Source organism: Oncorhynchus mykiss, chromosome 16 (genome assembly GCF_057628025.1).
Source record: "Oncorhynchus mykiss isolate SJ-2025 chromosome 16, ASM5762802v1, whole genome shotgun sequence".
In the NCBI taxonomy this organism is placed as follows: Eukaryota; Metazoa; Chordata; class Actinopteri; order Salmoniformes; family Salmonidae; genus Oncorhynchus; species Oncorhynchus mykiss.
Genome location: NC_143037.1, coordinates 20,872,140 through 20,895,619, shown reverse-complemented (window position 1 = coordinate 20,895,619; position 23,480 = coordinate 20,872,140). Strand labels below are relative to the sequence as shown.

Here is a 23,480-nt window from a genome sequence, read left to right as displayed (position 1 = left end):
CCATAAATTCAGTCCTCAAAACGCAAACTTTTTTCAAAATTAACTCCATAATATCGACTGAAAACATGGCAAACGTTGTTTAGAATCAATCCTCAAGGTGTTTTTCACATATCTCTTCATTGATACATCGTTCTTGGACACATGCTTTCTCTCCTGAATCCCAGGAGAAAATGACCGCACCTGAAGATTACGCACAAATTTAGACAAAGGACACCGGGCGGACCTCTGGAAAATGTAGTCTCTTATGGCCAATCTTCCAATGATATGCCTACAAATACGTCACAATGCTGCTAAGACCTTGGGCGAACGACAGAAAGTGTAGGCTCATTCCTTGCGCAATCACAGCCATATAAGGAGAGAATGGAAAACAGAGCTTCAGAAATTCTGCTAATTCCTGGGTGATGCATCATCTTGGTTTCGCCTGTAGAATGAGTTCTGGGGCACTTACAGACAAAATCTTTGCAGATTCTGAAACTTCAGAGTGTTTTCTTTCCAAAACTGTCAAGAATATGCATAGTCGAGCATCTTTTCGTGACAAAATATCGCGCTTAAAACGGGAACGTTTTTTATCCAAAAATGAAATAGCGCCCCTAGAGCTCTAAGAGGTTAATAAGAATTTGTTGTTAACCGACTTGCCTAGTTAAATCACAGACAACAAAAGGAAAACCAGCCACGTCGTGGACACCGACGTCTTGCTTCCGGATAAGCTAAACACCTTCACTTGCTTTGAGGATAACACAGTGCCACTGACGTGGCCCGCTACCAAAGACTGTGGGTTCTCCGTGGGCGACGTAAGACATTTAAGCATGTTAACCCTCGCAAGGCTGCCGGCCCAGACGGCATCCCTAGCGCGTCCTTGGAGCATGCTCAGACCAGCTAGCTGGTGTGTTTACAGACATATTCAATCTATCCCAGTCTGCTGTCCCCATATGCTTCAAGATGGCCACCATTGTTCCTGTACCCAAGAAAGCAAAGGTAACTGAATTACATGACTATAGCCCCGTAGTGCTCACTTCTGTCATCATTAAGTGCTTTGAGAGACTAGTCAAGGATCATTTCACCTCCAACTTAACTGTCACCCAATTTGCTTAATGCCCCAATAGATCCACACCTATTTAAGAATGCTGTTCATTGACTAAAGCTTAGCATTCAACACCATAGTACGGTCTGAACCCCGCCCTGTGCAACTGGGACCTGGACTTCCTGACGGGCCACCCACAGGTGGTGAAGGTAGGAAACAACACCCCCACTTCACTGATCCTCAATGCTGGGGCCCCAAAAGGGTGCGTGCTCAGGCCCCTCCTGTACTCCCTGTTCACCCATGACTGAGTGGCCAAGCACACCTCCATCTGAATCATCAAGTTTGCAGACGACACAACAGTAGTTGGCTTGATTACCAACATTGACGAGACAGCCTACAGGGAGGAGGTGAGGGCTCTGGGAGTGTGGTGCCAGGACAATAACCTCTCATTCAACGTCAACAAAACAAAGGAGATGATTGTTGACTTCAGGAAACAGCAGAGGGAGCACGACCCTATTCACATCGACGGAACCGCAGTGGAGAAGGTGGAAAGCTTCAAGTTCCTCGGCTTACACATCACAGACAAACTGAAATGGCTCACCTACACAGACAGTGTGGTGAAGAAGGCGCAACAGCGCCTCTTCAACCTCAGGAGGCTAAAGAAATGTGGGTTGGCACCTAAAACCCTCACAAGCTTTTCCAGATGCACAATTGAGAGCATCCTGTAGTGCTGTATCACCGCTTGGTATGGCAACTGCACCACCCGCAACCACAGGGCTCTCCAGAAGGTAGTGCAGTCTGTCCAACACATCACTGGGGGCAAACCATCTGCCTTCCAGGACACCTACAGTACCTGATGTCACAGGAAGGCCGAAAATATCATCAAGGACAACAGCCACCCAAGTCACTGCTTGTTCACCCTGCTATCATCCAGAAGGTGAGGTCTGTACAGGTGCATCAAAGCTGGGACCGAGAGACTGAAAAACAGCTTCTATCTCAAGGCCATCAGACTGCTAAATAGCCATCACTAGAACATAGAGGCCGCTACCTATATACAGTTGAAGTCGGAAGTAAACTTCTTTTTTTTTATAGGGCTATCTTCTGTATAGGATGGCTACTTTGAAGAATCTCATATTAAATAAATGTTCATTTGTTTAACACTTTTTCTGGTTACTACATGATTCCATATGTGTTATTTCATAGTGTTTTCACTATTCTACAATGTAGAAAATAGTGAAAATAAAGAAAAACCCTTGAATGAGTAGGTGTGTCGTAACTTTGAAGTCGGATGTTCACACACAATTAGGATGGAGTCATTAACTCGTTTTTCAACCACTCCACAAATTTCTTGCTAAAAAGCTATAGTTTTGGGAAGTCGGTTAGGTAATGAGAGAAAATGGACAGGGCTACTAGGTGCTTGGAGAGGAAGCATTCATTGCGCCACTGGATTAGACGACAAATGAGACATGGCTTCAGTTCATATCAGGAAGGAATTGACACTGGGAACAGGAGGGGACTTTTTAGGGGGTGGATCAGTTAGGACATCTATTTTGTGCATGACACGTGTAATTTGTTTACAGACAGATTATTTAACTTATATTTCACTTATAATTCACTATCACAATTCCAGTGGATCAGAAGTTTACATACACTAAGTTGACTGTGCATTTAAACAGCTTGGAAAATTAGAGAAAATGATGCCGTGGCTTTAGAAGCTTCTGATAGGCTTATTGACATCATTTGAGTCAATTGGAGGTGTACCTGTGGATGTATTTCAAGGCCTACCTTCAAGCTCAGTGCCTCTTTGCTTGACATCATGGGAAAATGAAAAGAAATCAGCCAAGACCTCAGAAACAAATGGTAGACCTCCACAAGTCTGGTTCATCCTTGGGAGCAATTTCCAAATGCCTGAAGGTACCACGTTCATCTGTACAAACAATAGTACGCAAGTATAAACACCATGGGACCACGCAGCTGTCATACCGCTCAGGAAGGAGCCGCGTTCTGTCTCCTAGAGATGAACGTACTTTGGTGCGAAAAGTGCGAATCCATCCAAGAACAACAGCAAAGGACCTTGTGAAGATGCTGGAGGAAACAGGTACAAAAGTATCTATATCCACAGTAAAACAAGACCTATATCGACATAACCTGAAAGACCGCTCAGCAAGGAAGAAGCCACTGCTCCAAAACCGCCATAAAAAAGCCAGACTACGGTTTGCATCTGCACATGGGGACAAAGATCATACTTTTTGGAGAAATGTCCTCTGGTCTGAGGAAACAAAAATAGAACTGTTTGGCCATAATGACCATAGTTATGTTTGGAGGAGAAAGGGATAGGCTTGCAAGCCGAAGAACACCATCTCAACCTTGAAGCACGATGGTGGCGGCATCGTGTTGTGGGGGTGCTTTGCTGCAGGAGGGCTGGTGCACACAAAATAGATGGCATCATGAGGATAGAAAATGATGTGAATATATTGAAGCAACATCTCAAGACATCAGTCAGGAAGATAAAGTTTGGTCGCAAATGGGTCTTCCAAATGGACAATGACCCCAAGCATACTTTCAAAGTTGTGGCAAAATGGCTTAAGGACAACAAAGTCAAGGTATCACAAAGCCCTGACCTCAATCCCATAGAACATTTGTGGGCAGAACTGAAAAAGCGTGTGCGAGCAAGGAGGCCTTCAAATCTGACTCAGTTACACCAGATCTGTCAGGAGGAATTGGCCAAAATTCACCCAACTTATTGTGGGAAGCTTGTGGAAGGCTACCTGAAATGTTTGACTCAAGTTAAACTATTTAAAGGCAATGCTACCAAATACTAATTGAGTGTATGTAAACTTTTGACCCACTGGGAATGTGATGAAAGAAATAAAAGCTGAAAGAAATATTTCTCTACTATTATTCTGACTTTTCACATTCTTAAAATAAAGTGATGATCCTAACTGACCCAAGACAGGGAATTTTTACTAGGATTAAATGTCAGGAATTGTTAAAAATTTATTTGGCTAAGGTATATGTCAACTTCCGACTTCAACTGTCTTGAAATCACTGGCCACTTTGATGGATGGAGGCCACTGTGTTCTTGGGGACCTTCAATACTGCAAAAATGTTTTGGTATCCTTCCCCAGATCTGTGCTTCGACACAATCTCCTGTCTCGGAGCTCTACGGACAATTCCTTTGACCTCGTGGCTTGGTTTTTGCTCTGACATGCACTGTCAACTGTTGGACCTTATAGACCAGTGTATGCCTTTCCAAATCATGTCAAATCATTTTACCACAGGTGGACTCAAATCAAGTTGCAGAAACATGTCAAGGATAATCAAAGGAAACTGAATGCACCTGAGTTCAATTTCGAGTCTCATAGCAAAGGGTCGGAATAATTTGCAAAAAAACTCTAAAAACCTGTTTTCGCTTTGTCATCATGGGGTGTTGTGTGTAGATTTGGTACTGTATATTCAACTACCTTGAGTATTTGAAAAGTTGGTATTTTCAAATAAACTACAGGTCTATTGACTATTGTGCTTAAGAGCTGTTCAGTTCCTCTTTGGATTTCATCACATTTTGTTTTACAAAGTGGGATTAAAATGGATTTTGTCTTTTTTTGAAGCGGGAGAAATATTATTTATATATATATATATATATATATATATATATATATATATATATACACACACACACACACAGTGGGGCAAACAAGTATTTAGTCAGCCACCAATTGTGCAAGTTCTCCCACTTAAAAAGATGAGCCATGTAATTTTCATCATAGGTACACTTCAACTATGACAGACAAAATGAGAAAAAAAAAACTGAAAATCACATTGTAGGATTTTTTATGAATTTATTTGCAAATTATGGTTGAAAATAAGTCAATAACAAAAGTTTATCTCAATACTTTGTTATATACCCTTTGTTGGCAATGACAGAGGTCAAACGTTTTCTGTAAGTCTTCACAAGGTTTTCACACACTGTTGCTGGTATTTTGGCCCATTCCTCCATGCAGATCTCCTCTAGAGCAGTGATGTTTTGGGGCTGTTGCTGGGCAACACGGACTTTCAACTCCCTCCAAAGATTTTCTATGGGGTTGAGATCTGGAGACTGGCTAGGCCACTCGAGGACCTTGAAATGCTTCTTACAAAGCCACTCCTTCGTTGCCCGGGCGGTGTATTTGGGATCATTGTCATGCTGAAAGACCCAGCCACGTTTCATCTTCAATGCCCTTGCTGATGGAAGGAGGTTTTCACTCAAAATCGCCCCATTCATTCTTTCCTTTACACGGATCAGTCGTCCTGGTCCCTTTGCAGAAAAACAGCCCCAAAGCATGATGTTTCCACCCCCATGCTTCACAGTAGGTATGGTGTTCTTTGGATGCAACTCAGCATTCTTTGTCCTCCAAACACGACGAGTTGAGTTTTTACCAAAAAGTTATATTTTGGTTTCATCTGACCATATGACATTCTCCCAATCTTCTTATGGATCATTCAAATGCTCTCTAGCAAACTTCAGACGGGCCTGGACATGTACTGGCTTAAGCAGGGGGACACGTCTGGCACTGCAGGATTTGAGTCCCTGGCGGTGTAGTGTGTTACTGATGGTAGGCTTTGTTACTTTGGTCCAAGCTTTCTGCAGGTCATTCACTATGTCCCCCCGTGTGGGGTTCTGGGATTTTTGCTCACCGTTCTTGTGATCATTTTGACCCCATGGGGTGAGATCTTGCGTGGAGCCCCAGATCGAGGAAGATTATCAGTGGTCTTGTATGTCTTCCATTTCCTAATAATTGCTCCCACAGTTGATTTCTTCAAACCAAGCTGCTTACCTATTGCAGATTCAGTCTTCCCAGCCTGGTGCAGGTCTACAATTTTGTTTCTGGTGTCCTTTGACAGCTCTTTGATCTTGGCCATAGTGGAGTTTGGAGTGTGACTGTTTGAGGTTGGGGACAGGTGTCTTTTATACTGATAACAAGTTCAAACAGGTGCCATTAATACAGGTAAAGAGTGGAGGACAGAGGAGCCCATTAAAGAAGAAGTGACAGGTCTGTGAGAGCCAGAAATCTTGCTTGTTTGTAGGTGACCAAATACTTATTTTCCACCATAATTTGCAAATAAATTCATTAAAAATCCTACAATGTGATTTTCTGGATTTTTTTTTCTAATTTTGTCTGTCATAGTTGAAGTGTACCTATGAAAAATTACAGGCCTCATCTTTTTAAGTGGGAGAACTTGCACAATTGGTGGCTGACTAAATACTTTTTTGCCCCACTGTGTGTGTGTGTGTGTGTGTGTGTGTGTGTGTGTGTGTGTGTGTGTATATATGTTATTAAAGGAACACTAAAATAACACATCCTAGATCTGAATGAATGAAATATTCTTATTAAATACTTTTTTCTTTACATAGTTGAATGTGCTGACAACAAAATCACACAAAAATGATCAATGGAAATCAAATGTATCAACCCATGGAGGTCTGGATTTGGAGTCACACTCAAAATTAAAGTGGAAAACCACACTACAGGCTGATCCAGCTTTGATGTAATGTCAAAATGATGTCAAAATGAGGCTCAGTAGTGTGTGTGGCCTCCACGTGCCTGTATGACCTCCCTACATCGCCTGAGCATGCTCCTGATGAGGTGGCTCCTCCCAGACCTGGACTATAGCATCCGCCAACTCCTGGACAGTCTGTGGTGCAACGTGGCGTTGGTGGATGGAGCGAGACATGATGTCCCAGATGTGCTCAATTGGATTGAGGTCTGGGGAACGGGCGGGCCAGTCCATAGCATCAATGCCTTCCTCTTGCAGGAACTGCTGACACACTCCAGCCACATGAGGTCTAGCATTGTCTTGCATTAGGAGGAACCCAGGGCCAACCGCACCAGCATATGGTCTCACAAGGGGTCTGAGGATCGCATCTCGGTACCTAATGGCAGTCAGGCTACCTCTGGCGAGCACGTGGAGGGCTGTGCGGTCCCCCCAAAGAAATGCCACCCCACACCATGACTGACCCACCGCCAAACCGGTCATGCTGGAGGATGTTGCAGGCAGCAGAATTTTCTCCATGGTGTCTCCTGACTGTCACGTCTGTCACATGTGCTCAGTGTGAACCTGCTTTCATCTGTGAAGAGCACAGGGCGCCAGTGGCGAATTTGCCAATCTTTGTGTTCTCTGGCAAATGCAAAACGTCCTGCACGGTGTTGGGCTGTAAAGCACAAACCCCACCTGTGGACGTCGGGCCCTCATACCACCCTCATGGAGTCTGTTTCTGACCATTTGAGCAGACACATGCACATTTGTGGCCTGCTGGAGGTCATTTTGCAGGGCTCTGGCAGTGCTCCTCCTGCTCCTCCTTGCACAAAGGCGGAGGTAGCAGTCCTGCTGCTGGGTTGTTGCCCTCCTACGGCCTCCTCCACGTCTCCTGATGTACTGGCCTGTCTCCTGGTAGCGCCTCCATGCTCTGGACACTACGCTGACAGACACAGCAAACCTTCGTGCCACAGCTCGCATTGATGTGCCATCCTGGATGAGCTGCACTACCTGAGCCACTTGTGTGGGTTGTAGACTCCGTCTCATGCTACCACTAGAGTGAAAGCACCGCCAGCATTCAAAAGTGACCAAAACATCAGCCAGGAAGCATAGGAACTGAGAAGTGGTCTGTGGTCACCACCTGCAGAACCACTCCTTTATTGGGGGTGTCTTGCTAATTGCCTATAATTTCCACCTGTTGTCTATTCCATTTGCACAACAGCATGTGAAATTTATTGTCAATCAGTGTTGCTTCCTAAGTGGACAGTTTGATTTCACAGAAGTGTGATTGACTTGGAGTTACATTGTGTTGTTTAAGTGTTCCCTTTTTTTTGTTTGAGCAGTGTATATATATGAAACACTACTATACCTTGATTATATAAGCATTCACCCCCTGAGTCAATACATGTTAGAAACACCTTTGGCAGCGATTACAGCTGTGAATCTTCTTGGGCAAGTCTAAGAGCTTTGCACACCTGTATTGTGTAATATTTGCCCATTATTATTTTCCAAAATTTTCAGGCACTGTCAAGGTGTTGGACAACATTTTTCAAGTCTTACCATAGATTTTCATGCAGATTTAAGTCAAAACTTTAACTTGGCCACTACTGTTAAGCAACTCCAGTGTAGATTTTACTTTGTGTTGTAGGTTATTGTCCTGCTGAAAAGTGAACTTCTCTCCCAGTGTCTGGTGTAAAGCAGACTGATTTTTCCTGTTTAACTCCATTTTGTTTTTTTTTCATCCTGAAAAACTGCCATCTTTGCCGATGTCAGGCATACCCATACCATGAAGCAGCAATCACCATCCTTGAAAATAAGCAGGCAGTTACTCAATGTTTTTGGATTTGCCCCAAACATAAAGGCTTTGCATTTAGGCCAAAAAGTGTATTCCTTTGCTGTTTCTTTGCAGTATTACTTTAGTGCCTTGTTGCATGTTCTGGAATATTTGTATTCTTTTCACTCTGTCATTTAGGTCATTATTGTGGAGTAACTACAATGTTGTTGATCCATCCTCAGTTTTCTCCCATCACAGCCATTGAACCAGGGGTGAAAGTAGATTACATTTCTTCCCAGTACAGGACCACCTATGTGTGCACTCACATGCACTCAAAAAAATTATCTGCCTAACCGGCCCGGCCCTGGAGGATCTGCCGCCCTAGGCGAGACACAAAATGTCCACCACCTCCTATCCCTGCTAATCTAAAATAGTGTACAGTGGGGTTTGGCAATGGGTTTGGCCTCAGGCCAATTTGTTTCTCAGCTAATCGTCGGCAGAACATAATAGCAGCCCAATTCAAAGGCCTATGATACATTCAAAATTGTATCTGGTTACTAGGCTATATAATTAGTTTAACGTCAATAACATATCCTAATATTTTCATTCTGATTACACTGACAAATTCACCAATGTCTCTTTTGAAATGAGTTTTCTATATTTCTTTGAGCATCGATTGGGGAAGAACTGCTTGCAATCAAGAAAATGTCGCTCTGAAAGTCTCAAAAGAAAGGTGGATAATCAAAATAGATGTTTCAGGGAAGACTGGACAGATAAATAGGCACTGTATTTCTCCAATGTCAAACCAGAATGTCTTGTTTGCAATGAAACGGTTGCTGTTTGCAAATAATGAAATATTAGACATCATTATGAATCTAAGCATTGCACTTTCAAAATGTACCTTTCCACACAGATAGAGGCTCGACCGGTGCAGAAAACTGCTGGCTACTCGGCCGTTGCTTAACCCAACGACAGAACTGCATCCTTTAAAAGCTGCCTTGGTTTTTAACATTTTCAGAAAGTGAAAAGCTAGGACAAAATAGGAAAGTCCTTTTTATTTTGTTGTCTCCAATTTTGAAGGCCACGGCTCAGTTTCAGAATGTCATCGAGACTAATCAATATATCCCAATGTGCATCAGTCACGTCTTTTGTGGGCATTGTAAAAGCTTGTTTCTAGCATAAGGTATCATGGACTTAAGCATTGTCATAGAACGCTTTTATATTATCTGGTACCACACCAAAATCCAGACACGGAGGCATTTAAAGAGTGCATGGTGACCGATATTCAAGGATTTGGCTATACCGACAAATCTATCTATGGATAGCATAATTGCGTTCGTCAAACAGGTAGGCCTACCTCTTTTTTTAAATTTTTTCTTTTAAAAGGAAGAATTATGCTCCAACAAAGCCCTCCTTGTTTTTAGTTAAGTTTAGTTCAAATTAAGACTTTTGTTGAAATGAATTGCTTTCTGAACTGCTGAACTGTAACCCATATACTGAATTGCTTTCTGGTCTCCAGTCTATGGGTTACAGAAAAACCACAGGGTACAACTCTTTCCACCGTAGGCTACATAATTTATGTTAAATACATTTGGTGGAGTGCTGCCTCTCTCTGGCAACAGCTCTGGTGGACATTCCTGCAGTCAGCATGCCAATTGTATACTCCCTCAAAACTTGAGACATCTGTGGCATTGTGTTGACAAAACTGCACATTTTAGTGTGGCCTTTTGTCCCCAGCTCAAGGTGAACCTGTGTAATGATAATGTTGTTTAATCAGCATATTGATATGCCACACTTGTCAGTTGGATGAATTATCTTGGCAAAGGAGAAATGCTTAACAACTTTGTGCTTAACATTTGAGAGAAATAAGCTTCTTGTGCGTATGGAGAATTTCTGGGATCTTTTATTTCAGCTCATAAAACATGGGACCAACCCTTTACCTGTTGCCTTTTAATATTTTTGTTAAGTATATTTTCTGCCCCTGCCTTTGGCAAAGTGGGCATTGCTTATGGTGCGGCATCAGCGTTCACTTAAATAGCCCTCATGCCACTGGGCGGGAGAAGTTATCATTGTTTTTGGGCAGACTAATGTGAGGTGTTATGTGTTGTTGGAGGTGCATCTTGGTAAGTTCAGCTCAGAAAATGCTGCATTTGTTTAGGCGGCTGCCAGCTGCTATATGGGCAGGCCGGCAGGCTGTTGGGCCTTATCATATAATTATATTTAGAATCCCTATAAATTCAAAAGCATCTCTGTGAGCCTAGTCATAAAGATGTATCATTTAACTTTTAAAATGTATTTATTACCTTTTTGTTGTGGCATAAACACAACCAGTCATGATGTTTTCATCTAATTGTCAAAATCACTTCAAAGGGATCCTTTACTAGGCTACCTGCGCACGTTCATCCACTCGCAGCATATTTCCAGCCTCCAAACAGTGGTGAATGGAAAGAGACATCTGTTACACAAAACATCCAAAAGTATAATGACATTTGGCGATTGGCATTAGGCCCGAATTTATGCGTCCACTGCTGTCTGTGTCGGCCACTCATATCTGCCTTGGCAAAATGTAAGTGTTCTCATCAAACCACATCGCATTTTATAGCATAGGCTATATGCCATTTGCTAATATTTAATGCCTCTGACAAATGGTAATGATAAATCATGGTGTAATAGCCTACAGTTTTCTTGACATATTGTTTTCACTATTGTGATGTGCTCATGTTTTACCGGTACGGTGTACCCCCACTATTTATTTTGCCAGGAGACCGTACTAGACCATACTGGCCTCGTGGTGACATGGTGACCTCCCTAAGCAGTTTCCTTCCCCTCCAGCAGCTCAGAAGGACGACTTTATCTTTCTAGTGTCTGGGTGGTTTAATACATCATCCACAGAATAATTATTAACTTGACCATGCTTAAATATGTAAATATGACTTTTAACCAAATCTCCATGACCAATAATTGGTGGCGTCTATGTAGCCTACATGAAAGTCTGAATAATCTGGTATTGACATTAGAAGGCCGCTGGTCTCTAATCCCATGTTTGCCTACTATCTCCTGACGTTGTGCCCTTGATCAAGGCACCAAACCCACCAAAAAGTAGAATAACTGCACTGTTAGGCTACTGTATAAAACACATGGTCAACCATCCATCTGGAAGCTACTGGGTGTGCAGGCTTTAGATCTAGCCCTAACACACACCGGAGTCTGCTTATCAAGGCCCTGTTGAGCAGCTGATGTTTAGGCTACAATGAGATGTGTTAGAGCGGGGCTTGAACAAAAGCCTGCACATCCAGTAGCTCTCCTGGAGGATGTTTGACCGCCCTTGATATAAAATATTACAAAATTGCAACCAAATAATTGCTTTTATACAATTTAGAAATTATTACATGTGTTAATTTGTAGAATTTTCTTTTCACTTTGACATTATGGAGTATTTTAGATCAATGACAAAATTACAATAACATCTATTTCAATCCCGCGTTGGAACGCAACTCTATAGGCACTGTACTAGACGCTGAAAAGACTGGCGATGTAATATTCGTCCAACTTTGGTTTTACTACTGCCCTTAACCTCCCTATGTGACTGCCCTTAACCTCCCTATGTGACTGCCCTTAACCTCCCTATGTGACTGCCCTTAACCTCCCTATGTGACTGCCCTTAACCTCCCTATGTGACTGCCCTTAACCTCCCTATGTGACTGCCCTTAACCTCCCTATGTGACTGCCCTTAACCTCCCTATGTGACTGCCCTTAACCTCCCTATGTGACTGCCCTTAACCTCCCTATGTGACTGCCCTTAACCTCCCTATGTGACTGCCCTTAACCTCCCTATGTGACTGCCCTTAACCTCCCTATGTGACTGCCCTTAACCTCCCTATGTGACTGCCCTTAACCTCCCTATGTGACTGCCCTTAACCTCCCTATGTGACTGCCCTTAACCTCCCTATGTGACTGCCCTTAACCTCCCTATGTGACTGCCCTTAACCTCCCTATGTGACTGCTCTACCAGCCGCTGTTTGCACCCACAGTCTGCCCAGGGTCTTTTTATTTATTTTCTTTGGGTTAATGTTCCTAAGTTTTCATTTTTGGCTGCACAGCGTCCTGAAATGTTTTGCTACAGTTTTCCCTTTTGAACACAACCCTGGTCTTAACCCGGCATACTCAAACGGCCTGAACACACCACACTTATAAAGCTTTATTGAATACCTGGACGTAGCTCTCTTGATATGTGTGAGCAAACATTGGTTGGAGGAAATATCTCATTGCCTTAACATGGGTATATTCACTAGTAAGCAAACATAACTAAACGGACAGAAACAGGGAGGGACCTTCCTGAATTTGTCCAATAGATAATGTAGTTTTCGGAACAAAATTGTTTCCAGTTGGAGTAAAGCTTTTTGCTACGGTGCAAAATGTTTTGCTACACTCATCGACTAAGGAAAATACCCCCGGAGAACACACCACACACTGACCACTAGTGTTGAGTTGTAGAAGGCCTAAGTACAAATGAACTAACAACAAATGAAGACTAAGGATATTGGTGAAGAGCCAATCAAAGACAAGGATATTGGATGGAATGAAAACAAACCAACCCACAGGACAGCGCTGGAGACATTTAGTTTAGTCCTCCTGCATTATACTGTATTTTTACAGATCATCTGTACCCTTTACTTAGTCCAGTGGGATAGATTATCTGTAGTTGCTATGTCAAGATTGAGTATTTCAGTTATTAACTGTGGAAATATGTGCAAAGGTTTTCCCATGAAGGACAGATTCTTAACTCACGTTTGACCATTATTGTCCAGAAGGTGGCGATCTTTGTACAGATTTAGACATAGCCAATGGTCATACCAGATATTGGAGACTTCAGATATGAGTTCATGGACCCTAGCATGCACAAAGCTCTCCTGGTGTTTTTTGTATTTTTAAGATAAGCATGGCTGACAATGTGAGTCGAATATGCGCATTTTGGGAGCATAGTTCAGTGCGCAGGTTTATTTCCTATGGGCTGGTTTCCTAGGCACAGACTCAGCCTTCTCTGTAAGCTTAGAGAATCTCCATTTAAATGGCTTTTTAGGCTTAGCTGACTGATGGTTTTGGTTCTTTTCAGAGTCTGCACTGGGCCTTCATATTGGCCTGGTGCTTGGAGCTCTACTGCTACTGGGACTGGGGGCAGCCCTCTTTACCTACCTCTACAAAAAGAGGTGAGACCATACACCAAACACACATTCAAGCCACACGCACAGTCTCGAATGTGCATACATACTCAGACGTGCTTATGTACGCACACATCCTGCCTCAGTGGTTAAGTGAAGAGGCCTCATTTCACTGTATGCAGCTGTACATAATAGTTACACAGATGGCCCTTTTACGCCGATGTGAATAGAAACATGATTCGCTATCATTATCTTGCCTCAACCCTTCTGAGAAAACAATATACTTCAGTTTATTCACTTAATAAATGTGCCGTTGTAGCAGTTGTCAAAAGCTGTGTATGCTTTTTGTCCTTAGGCGACCACTGGACTATTACTCCATGGAGTTGAATGAGCATGGAGAGGGACTTTCTGAACTTTAAGTGTGTGTGTGTGTGTGTGTGTGTGTGTGCGTGCATGTGAAGGAAGATTCTTTAACGCTGGTGAGTGAAGGGAAGTTGTCCTGCCTGTCTTTTTTTCAGACATTGTGTTCTTTTGTCTGTGTTTTTGAATGGGGATCTCCCACTAGATAAGGGACCAGCACCATTTTTGCAAATGTGTACGAATCGCCATGCTTTTACATTCCCTACATCATAATTCCCAGTAAATGTTGCACTAGTTTTACTACTATGTCGTAATCATGGTTTCACTGTCTCGTGCCTACATTTTTTCTTCTTCTTCATATTCTCTTTTTATTAAATCTATCTGAAAGTGTATGAAGTAACAAGACTACAAATCTAAAAAGCAATCATGAGTCACCGGTACTGAAAGTTCTGTTGATTTGTTTGGTTAAAATGTGAATGCTTGTGATGAACCAGTGATTACAGTCTGTAACCATCTTCTTTTTTTTTCTTTTTTTTTTACATTTGGCAGTATATATGTTATTTACATTCTATTAGTTGAGGAATAGAAAAGGAATATGAAAGACCATATGGAGTCTCTCCTCTCCTGGAGCTATGGAGTACTTTATAAGCACAAAGCTATTTTATGATACCACCCCCCACAAAACTGTTAGCAATGAGGATTTAATAAGAATAGTATTTTCATTATTGGAAAAATTGGTCTGTATTAATTTGAAACCGTTTGTATTCTAGCTGGCTTGCAAACTGCTATTGTGCCTTTTTACTTTTATATGGGTCAAAAAGGCCTGATCTGATGAGTATTTTGTAGAGAAGAACTATAGCAATGTCTGTGAGAGCCTTGTGTGTAAATTTGTTTTAAATGTTCTCAGGGGGAACTGAACTGTAGAAGCAACCATAAATACAACAAATCACATTAAAAAGGGTATTTACTGTTAAAGACAAATGGAAGTAAATATAGGTTTGCCGAAATGTTCATGATCAAATTCAGAGCAAAAACCAGGCTGTCCCTTTTTGTAATCAATTCTATTATTTTCAATCTGCTGGAAGCACATTAACTTTGATCAGCTCCTTGCCATGGAATAGCGTAAGACAGTGGTTTTCGACGATTTTCAAGGACTGCCCTATACAACACAATCACTCCAGTTCTTTAAAGTTTAGTGGTCATAGCACAGCCTTGTTTTTGCCCTGGATTTGCTCTTTATAAAATAATAGAACCGTTTGTGGCTTTGCTATCAAAATAATTGTTAAACTGCTTTGAAATGTCTCATTGTTTTGTTTTTATGGCCAAATGTATCTAGATCAATACTTAATGTAAAGGGAATTTGAAGAATGTGTCTTTTTTGTCATTTTATTGCTCTTTTTAAACCTCTTAATCGTGTTAGTACATTTCAATTGAATGCACTTTGGTAGATCTATTTTTTCATGCCATGTAGCTAAGTTTGTATTCAAATAAATTGATATTTCTTTAGATGTATGAACATCTTGTCTGTATTTCCTTTTCTATCCGTATTCTACTATCGGTCAACAAACCCATCTCCCCGCTTTCCTCTCCCTCTGCTTCCCTCCTTTCATGTTCCTGTTAAAGGGGTTGGAGTGAACTCAAGTGTATTTTGAACTTTTACTGTTGAAAAGCAAAACCCCAAGTATAAACAGTGAAGTACACACCCGAAAGGGTAAAAAAATGTTTTTAGCAAGATAGTGTCTTTTAGACACAAGTGCAAACTCCAAGGAGAAGGGCAATCGAGGACTGATTGCTTGAGGAGCAATGGAGAACAAAAGAGGAAAGGCCACCCTGCTATGTCATGACATACATGGACCACTGAGATGTGCCTTTTTATTAAGTAAATCAGGTGTTCAATTAGGTGAAAAGGAGACTGGAGTGCCACTTTTAAGGGACAAAATGAATGGGTATGTATAATCAGTGTTGCCTCACCTTCTGCACTCATACCTGCAGCTGTAATTTCTCCTAAATGGACCCCCTACTGTTTCTTAGGCCTCAAAGAGCCCCCCCCCCCCCTGCCCAGTATGGGTGCACTTAACAAGACCTGACAATTATGTGATTGATATAATGTTGAAAGCCAGTGTGAGGGTCTGCACTCGGGCTTCAATGGATTGTAGCCGGTGCCACCATAAAGAATAACAAAAAATAATAGTGCAAAGTGCTAAACCCACTAGCATTTTGTAGCACATTGCACTAGTACATTTTGTTATTAATTCAAGCATGAATTAAATAGTGTGTATGATTTTATATATATATAATATATATATATATATATATATATATAATTACATACACTACCATTCAAAAGTTTGGGATCACTTAGAAATGGCCTTGTTTTTGAAAGAAAAGCACACTTTTTGTCCATTAAAATAACATAAAATTGAGCATAAATACAGTGTAGACATTAATGTTATAAATGACTATTGTAGCAGGAAACGGCTGATTTTTTTATGGAATATCTACATAGGTGTACAGAGGCCCATTATCAGCAACCATCATTCCTGTGTTCCAATGGCATGTTGTGTTAGCTAATCCAAGTTTCTCAGCAGAGTTGCAAAGAAAAAGCCATATCTAAGACTGGCCAATAAAAAGAAAAGATTAAGATGGGCAAAAGAACAGACACTGGACAGAGGAACTCTGCCTAGAAGGCCAGCATCCCGGAGTCGCCTCTTCACTGTTGACATTGAGACTTGTGTTTTGCGGGTACTATTTAATGAAGCTGCCAGTTGAGGACTTGTGAGGCGTCTGTTTCTCAAAGTAGACACCAATGTTCTTGTCCTCTTGTTCAGTTGTGCACCGGGGCCTCCCACTCCTCTTTCTATTCTGGTTAAAGCCAGTTTACGCTGTTCTGTGAAGGGAGTAGTATACAGCGTCGTATGGGATCTTCAGTTCCTCGCATGGAATAGCCTTCATTTCTCAGAACAAGAATAGACTGACGAAGAAAGGTATTTGTTTCTGGCCTTTTTGAGCCTGTAATCGAACCCACAAATGCTGATGCTCAACTAGTCTAAAAAAGGCCAGTTTTATTTTTTATTTCACCTTTATTTAACCAGGTAGGCCAGTTGAGAACAAGTTCTCATTTACAACTGCGACCTGGCCAAGATAAAGCAAAGCAGTGCGACCAAAAACAAGAGTTACACAAACAAACGTACAGTCAACACAATATAAAAATCTTTACAGTGTGTGCAAATGTAGAAGAGTAGGGAGGTAAGGCAATAAATAGATCATAGAGGCAAAATAATTACAATTTAGCATTAACACTGGAGTGATAGATGTGCAGATGATGATGTGCAAGTAGAGATACTGGGGTGCAAAAGAGCAAGAGAATAAGTAACAATATGGGGATGAGGTAGTTGGGTGTGCTATTTAGAGATGCTTAATGTGAGTCTGGAAGGAGAGTTTACAGTCTATCCAGACACCTAGGTATTTGTAGTTGTCCACATATTCTAAGTCAGAACCGTCCAGAGTAGTGATACTAGTCGGGCGGGAGGGTGTGGGCAACAATTGGTTGAAGAGCATGCACTTAGTTTTACTTGCATTTAAAAACAGTTGGAGGCCACGGAAGGAGTGTTGTATGGCATTGAAGCTCGTTTGGAGGTTAATGCTTCTTTAATAAGAACAACAGTTTTCAGCTGTGCTAACATAATTGCAAAAGGGTTTTCTAATGATCAATTAGCCTTTTAAAACGATACACTTGGATTAGCTAACACTACGTGCCATTGGAACGCAGAAGTGATGGTTGCTAACAATGGGCCTCTGTAGATATTCCATAGAAAATCAGCTGTTTCCAGCTTAAATAGTCATTTACAACATTAACGATGTCTACACTATTTCTGATCAATTTGATGTCGTTTTAATGGACAAAAAAATGTTGCTTTTCTTTCAAAAGCAAGGACATTTCTAAGTGACCCCAAACTTTTGAACAGGTGTGTGTGTCTATATGTATGTATGTACATGCATGTACACACTTACAAAGTACCAGTCAAAAGTTTGGACACATCTACTCATTCAATGGTTTTTTCTTTAGTTTTACTACTTTCTACATTGTAGAATAAAAACTATGAAATGAAAGTGTTAAACAAATCAAAATATATTTTATATGAGATTCTTCAAAGTAGCCACCCTTTGCCTTGACAGCTTTGCTCACTCTTGGATTTCTCTTAACCAGCTTCACCTGGAATGCTTTTCCAACAGTCTTGATGGAGTTCCCACATATGATGAGCACTTGTTGGCTGCTTTTCCTTCACTCTGTGGTCCAACTCATCCCAAACCATATCAATTGGGTTGATGTCGGTGATTGTAGAGGCCAGATCATCTGATGCGGCACTCCATCACCCTGCTTCTTGGTCAAATAGCTCAAACATAGCCTGGAGGCTGAGTTGGCCCGCATACGACCCCAGCTTCATCCCTGCAACTCAGGACAGCAGGTTTAAACAATGGACGCAGAAAGGCATCACATCATTCAGTACAATTATAAGGAAAGGAAAATAGATAACTTCCAGGACCTAAGTAAAAAACATGGCTTGGATAAACAAGATTTTTACAGATACATACAAGTTCGACACTATTTCTTAAGGGAGATAAAAATGACTGATCCTCGAGCACCTCCAAAATTAATCCAAGTATTCACTAACGCATACAACTTGGGGAGTAACAAAAAAAACTATTTCAAATCTCTACTCAGGTTTTCAATCCTCAAAGAAACATTCTACAAACTATATTTAAAAGAAATGGGAGGAGGAACTTAACATTGAAATAACTGATGAAACATGGTTGAACATATTAGAGACTCAACAAAGCTCCACCAACTCAAGGTCATGGAGAGAATTCTGTTGGAAGAATGTTATACTTCATAAAACCTAAACTGAAATCAAAACAGACTGGCTCACTACACCCTTGATGGAGAGAATGCGGTCTATTGAGGGCGGACCACTCTCATATCTTTTGGACCTGCCCCGCAATCGAAACATACTGGGGAGAAATAAGATCTAAAAAAATATAAAAAGTATATAAAGTGGGGCAAAAAAGTATTTAGTCAGCCACCAATTGTGCAAGCTCTCCCACTTAAAAAGATGAGAGAGGTCTGTAATTTTCATCATAGGTACACTTCAACTAGGACAGACAAAATGAGAAGAAAAAAATCCAGAAAATCACATTGTAGGATTTTTTTATTAATTTATTTGCAAATTATGGTGGAAAATAAGTATTTGGTTACCTTCAAACAAGCAAGATTTCTGGCTGTCACAGACCTGTCACTTCTTCTTTAAGAGGCTCCTCTGTCCTCCACTCATTACCTGTATTAATGGCACCTGTTTGAACTTGTTATCAGTATAAAAGACACCTGTCCACAACCTCAAACAGTCACACTCCAAACTCCACTATGGCCAAGACCAAAGAGCTGTCAAAGGACAGCAGAAACCAAATTGTAGACCTGCACCAGGCTGTGAAGACTGAATCTGCAATAGGTAAGCAGCTTGGTTTGAAGAAATCAGCTGTGGGAGCAATTATTAGGAAATGGAAGACATACAAGACCACTGATAATCTCCCTCGATCTGGGGCTCCACACAAGATCTCACCCGTGGGGTCAAAAGGGTCACAAGAACGGTGAGCAAAAATCCCAGAACCACACGGGGGGACCTAGTGAATGACCTGCAGAGAGCTGGGACCAAAGTAACAAAGCCTACCATCAGTAACACACTACGCCACCAGGGACTCAAATCCTGCAGTGCCAGACGTGTCCCCCTGCTTAAGCCAGTACATGTCCAGGCCCATCTGAAGTTTGCTAGAGAGAATTTGGATGATCCAGAAGAAGATTGGGAGAATGTCATATGCTCAGATGAAACCAAAATATAACTTTTTGGTAAAAACTCAACTCGTCGTGTTTGGAGGACAAAGAATGCTGAGTTGCATCCAAAGAACACCATACCCACTGTGAAGCATGGGGGTGGAAACATCATGCTTTGGGGCTGTTTTTCTGCAAAGGGACCAGAACGACTGTGTAAAGGAAAGAATGAATGGGGCCATGTATCGTGAGATTTTGAGTGAAAACCTCCTTCCATCAGCAAGGGCATTGAAGATTAATCGTGGCTGGGTCTTTCAGCATGACAATGATCCCAAACACACCGCCCGGGCAATGAAGGATTGGCTTCGTAAGAAGCATTTCAAGGTCCTGGAGTGGCCTAGCCAGTCTCCAGATCTCAACCCCATAGAAAATCTTTGGAGGGAGTTGAAAGTCCGTGTTGCCCAGCAACAGCCCCAAAACATCACTGCTCTAGAGGAGATCTGCATGGAGGAATGGGCCAAAATACCAGAAACAGTGTGTGAAAACCTTGTGAAGACTTACAGAAAACGTTTGACCTCTGTCATTGCCAACAAAGGGTATATAACAAAGTTTTGAGATAAACTTTTGTTATTGACCAAATACTTATTTTCCACCATCATTTGCAAGTAAATTAATTAAAAATCCTACAATGTGATTTTCTGGGAAAAAAAATCTCATTTTGTCTGTCATAGTTGAACTGTACCTATGATGAAAATTACAGGCCTCTCTCATCTTTTTAAGTGGGAGAACATGCACAATTGGTGGCTGACTAAATACTTTTTTGCCCCACTGTATATAAAAAAAACATAGCCTGGAGGTGTGTTGGGTCATTGTCCTGTTGGAAAACAAATTATAGTCCCACTAAGCGCAAACCAGATCGTATGGTGTATCGCTGCAGAATGTTGTAGTAGCCATGCTGGTTAAATGTGCCTTGAATTCTAAGTAAATCACAGACAGTGTCACCAGCAAAGCACCATCACACCACCACCTCCACTAGACTACCTGGGGCGGCAGGTAGCCTAGTGGTTGGAGTGTTGGGCCAGTAACTGAAAGGTTGGTAGTTCAAATCCCCAAGCTGACAAGGTAAAAATCTGTTGTTCTTCCCCTGAACAAGGCAGTTAACCCACTGTTCATTGGCCATCATTGTAAATAACAATTAGTTCTTAACAGACTTCCCTAGTAAAAAAAATGTTTTAACTATTTTTTAAATAGGGCTGTCTTCTGTATAGCATGGCTACTTTGAAGAAACTCAAATATTAAATAAATGTTAAACAAATTGATTTAACACTTTTTTTGGTTACTACATGATTCCATATGTGTCTTCACTATTATTCTACAATGTAGAAAATAGTGAAAATATAGACAAACCGTTGAATGAGTAGGTTTTGACTTTATTCACATTTGGTTACATTACAGCCTTATTCTAAAATGTATCACATTGTTTTTTCCCCCTCATCAATCTACATACAATACCCCATAATGAGAAACCAAAAACTGTTTTTTGAATTGTTTGCAATTTAAAAAAAAAAAAAATGTATTAAAAGTAAATTACGTAAATAGGTGGTTTCCAGAATGCTTATATAGCAGCAACAGGGGGGGGGGGGGGGGGGGGGGACCAACTCCAGGTGTCTATATGATTTTAGAATGAGATGTTCGACGAGCAGGTGTCTACTTACTTTTGGTCATGTAGTGTAGATAGTTTATGTGTGATGGATATCTAACAAAGTTGTTCAAGTGGTAAATTCATTGGACTCTGGAGCAGTGAAAACGTGTTCTCTGGAGTGATGAATCATGCTTCACCATCTCGCAGTCCGAGGGACGGATCTGGGTTTGGCGGATGCCAGGAAAACGCTACCTGCCCGAATGCATAGTGCCACCTGTAAAGTTTGGTGGAAGAGGATTAATGGTCTGGGGCTGTTTTTTATGGTTCGGGCTAGGCCCCTTAGTTCCAGTGAAGGGAAATCTAAACGCTACAACATACAATGACATTCTAGACGATTCTGTGCTTCCAACTTTGTGGCAACAGTTTGGGGAAGGCCTTTTCTTGTTTCAGCATGACAATGCCCTGTGCACAAAGCAAGGTCCATACAGAAATTGTTTGTTGAGATCGGTGTGGAAGAACTTGACTGGCCTGCATGGAGCCCTGACCTCAACCCCATCAACCCCACCTTTGGGATTAACTGGAACTCCGACTGCGAGCCAGGCCTAATCGTCCAACATCAGTGCCCAACCTCACTAATGCTCTTAGTAAGCAAAAACCCAGCAGAAATGTTCCAACATCTAGTGGAAAGCCTTTCCAGAATGCTGTTATAGCAGCAACGGGGGGGACCAACTCCAGGTGTCTATATGATTTTGGAATGAGATGTTCGACGAGCAGGTGTCTACTTACTTTTGGTCATGTAGTGTAGATAGTTTATGTGTGATGGATATAAGTGGTAAATCCATTGCAGTTTTTTTTTCTCAACAACAACGAATGAAAAAATGAAGAAAAAAAAGTACAATAATTACAAAACATTAAAAAGGAGGAAAAAAAGTTGACACATATTTGCCCAACTTTCTGCTCAGATACACACCACATTCTACCATGCAATAAGCTTACATATTGGCATAAACAGTACTGTATCCCCTTACTCTGAGTTAAGGTTGCTCTTTCCAGAGCCAAGCGTCTGCATCTCTTGCCCTATTAACAGGTCAACTAAATGTCCAGGCAAATGGTCCAGCATCGGCTGCCACACTTTCGTGTCAATATTTTAATTTCCTTTCATCCTTGCACTGTCTTTCCATAGGCAAAACCTTAATCTCCTGATACCACTGTGTAATCGTTGGTGGCTTGCCCTTAATCCAATTAAATAGGATGCATTTTCTTGCTAATAAGAGTAACAATCTAGAAAGGTTCAAAACCTTGTTTCTCACTGATTAGCTTAATAGAAACAGACCTAGATCTACTTTTATCTTAAAATGAAAGACTGAATATATTTATTTGAGATTAGTGACCTGAATCTGGTGATAGAGGGGCAAATTAGTAGTACTTTTAACAAAGCCATAGGTGCACAGCCCCATGCCTCTGGAGACTCTGTCCCACCCCTGAAATACAGTGCCTTGTGAAAGTATTCGGCCCCCTTGAACTTTGCGACCTTTTGCCACATTTCAGGCTTCAAACATAAAGATATAAAACTGTCTTTTTTGTGAGGAATCAACAACAAGTGGGACACAATCATGAAGTGGAACGACATTTATTGGATATTTCAAACTTTTTTAACAAATCAAAAACTGAAAAATTGGGCGTGCAAAATTATTCAGCCCCCTTAAGTTAATACTTTGTAGCGCCACCTTTTGCTGCGATTACAGCAGTAAGTCGCTTGGGGTATGTCTCTATCAGTTTTGCACATCGAGAGACTGACATTTTTTCCCATTCCTCCTTGCAAAACAGCTCGAGCTCAGTGAGGTTGGATGGAGAGCATTTGTGAACAGCAGTTTTCAGTTCTTTCCACAGATTCTCGATTGGATTCAGGTCTGGACTTTGACTTGGCCATTCTAACACCTGGATATGTTTATTTTTGAACCATTCCATTGTAGATTTTGCTTTATGTTTTGGATCATTGTCTTGTTGGAAGACAAATCTCCGTCCCAGTCTCAGGTCTTTTGCAGACTCCATCAGGTTTTCTTCCAGAATGGTCCTGTATTTGGCTCCATCCATCTTCCCATCAATTTTAACCATCTTCCCTGTCCCTGCTGAAGAAAAGCAGGCCCAAACCATGATGCTGCCACCACCATGTTTGACAGTGGGGATGT

General features: G+C 41.5%; 1 protein-coding gene across 1 annotated transcript in view; it reads left to right on the top strand.

Annotated features, from left to right (window-relative positions):
• si:ch211-183d21.1 (uncharacterized) overlaps positions 1 to 15,344 on the top strand; it is a 35,728-nt gene extending 20,384 nt beyond the window's left edge. Inside the window, exons 11-12 of the mRNA XM_021565182.3 lie at positions 13,423 to 13,516; positions 13,824 to 15,344. Of these exons, the coding sequence (XP_021420857.2) occupies positions 13,423 to 13,516; positions 13,824 to 13,887 (158 nt within the window). The 3' untranslated portion in view covers positions 13,888 to 15,344. The remainder of the gene's footprint in view (positions 1 to 13,422; positions 13,517 to 13,823) is intronic.
• Positions 15,345 to 23,480: the final 8,136 nt, after the last annotated feature.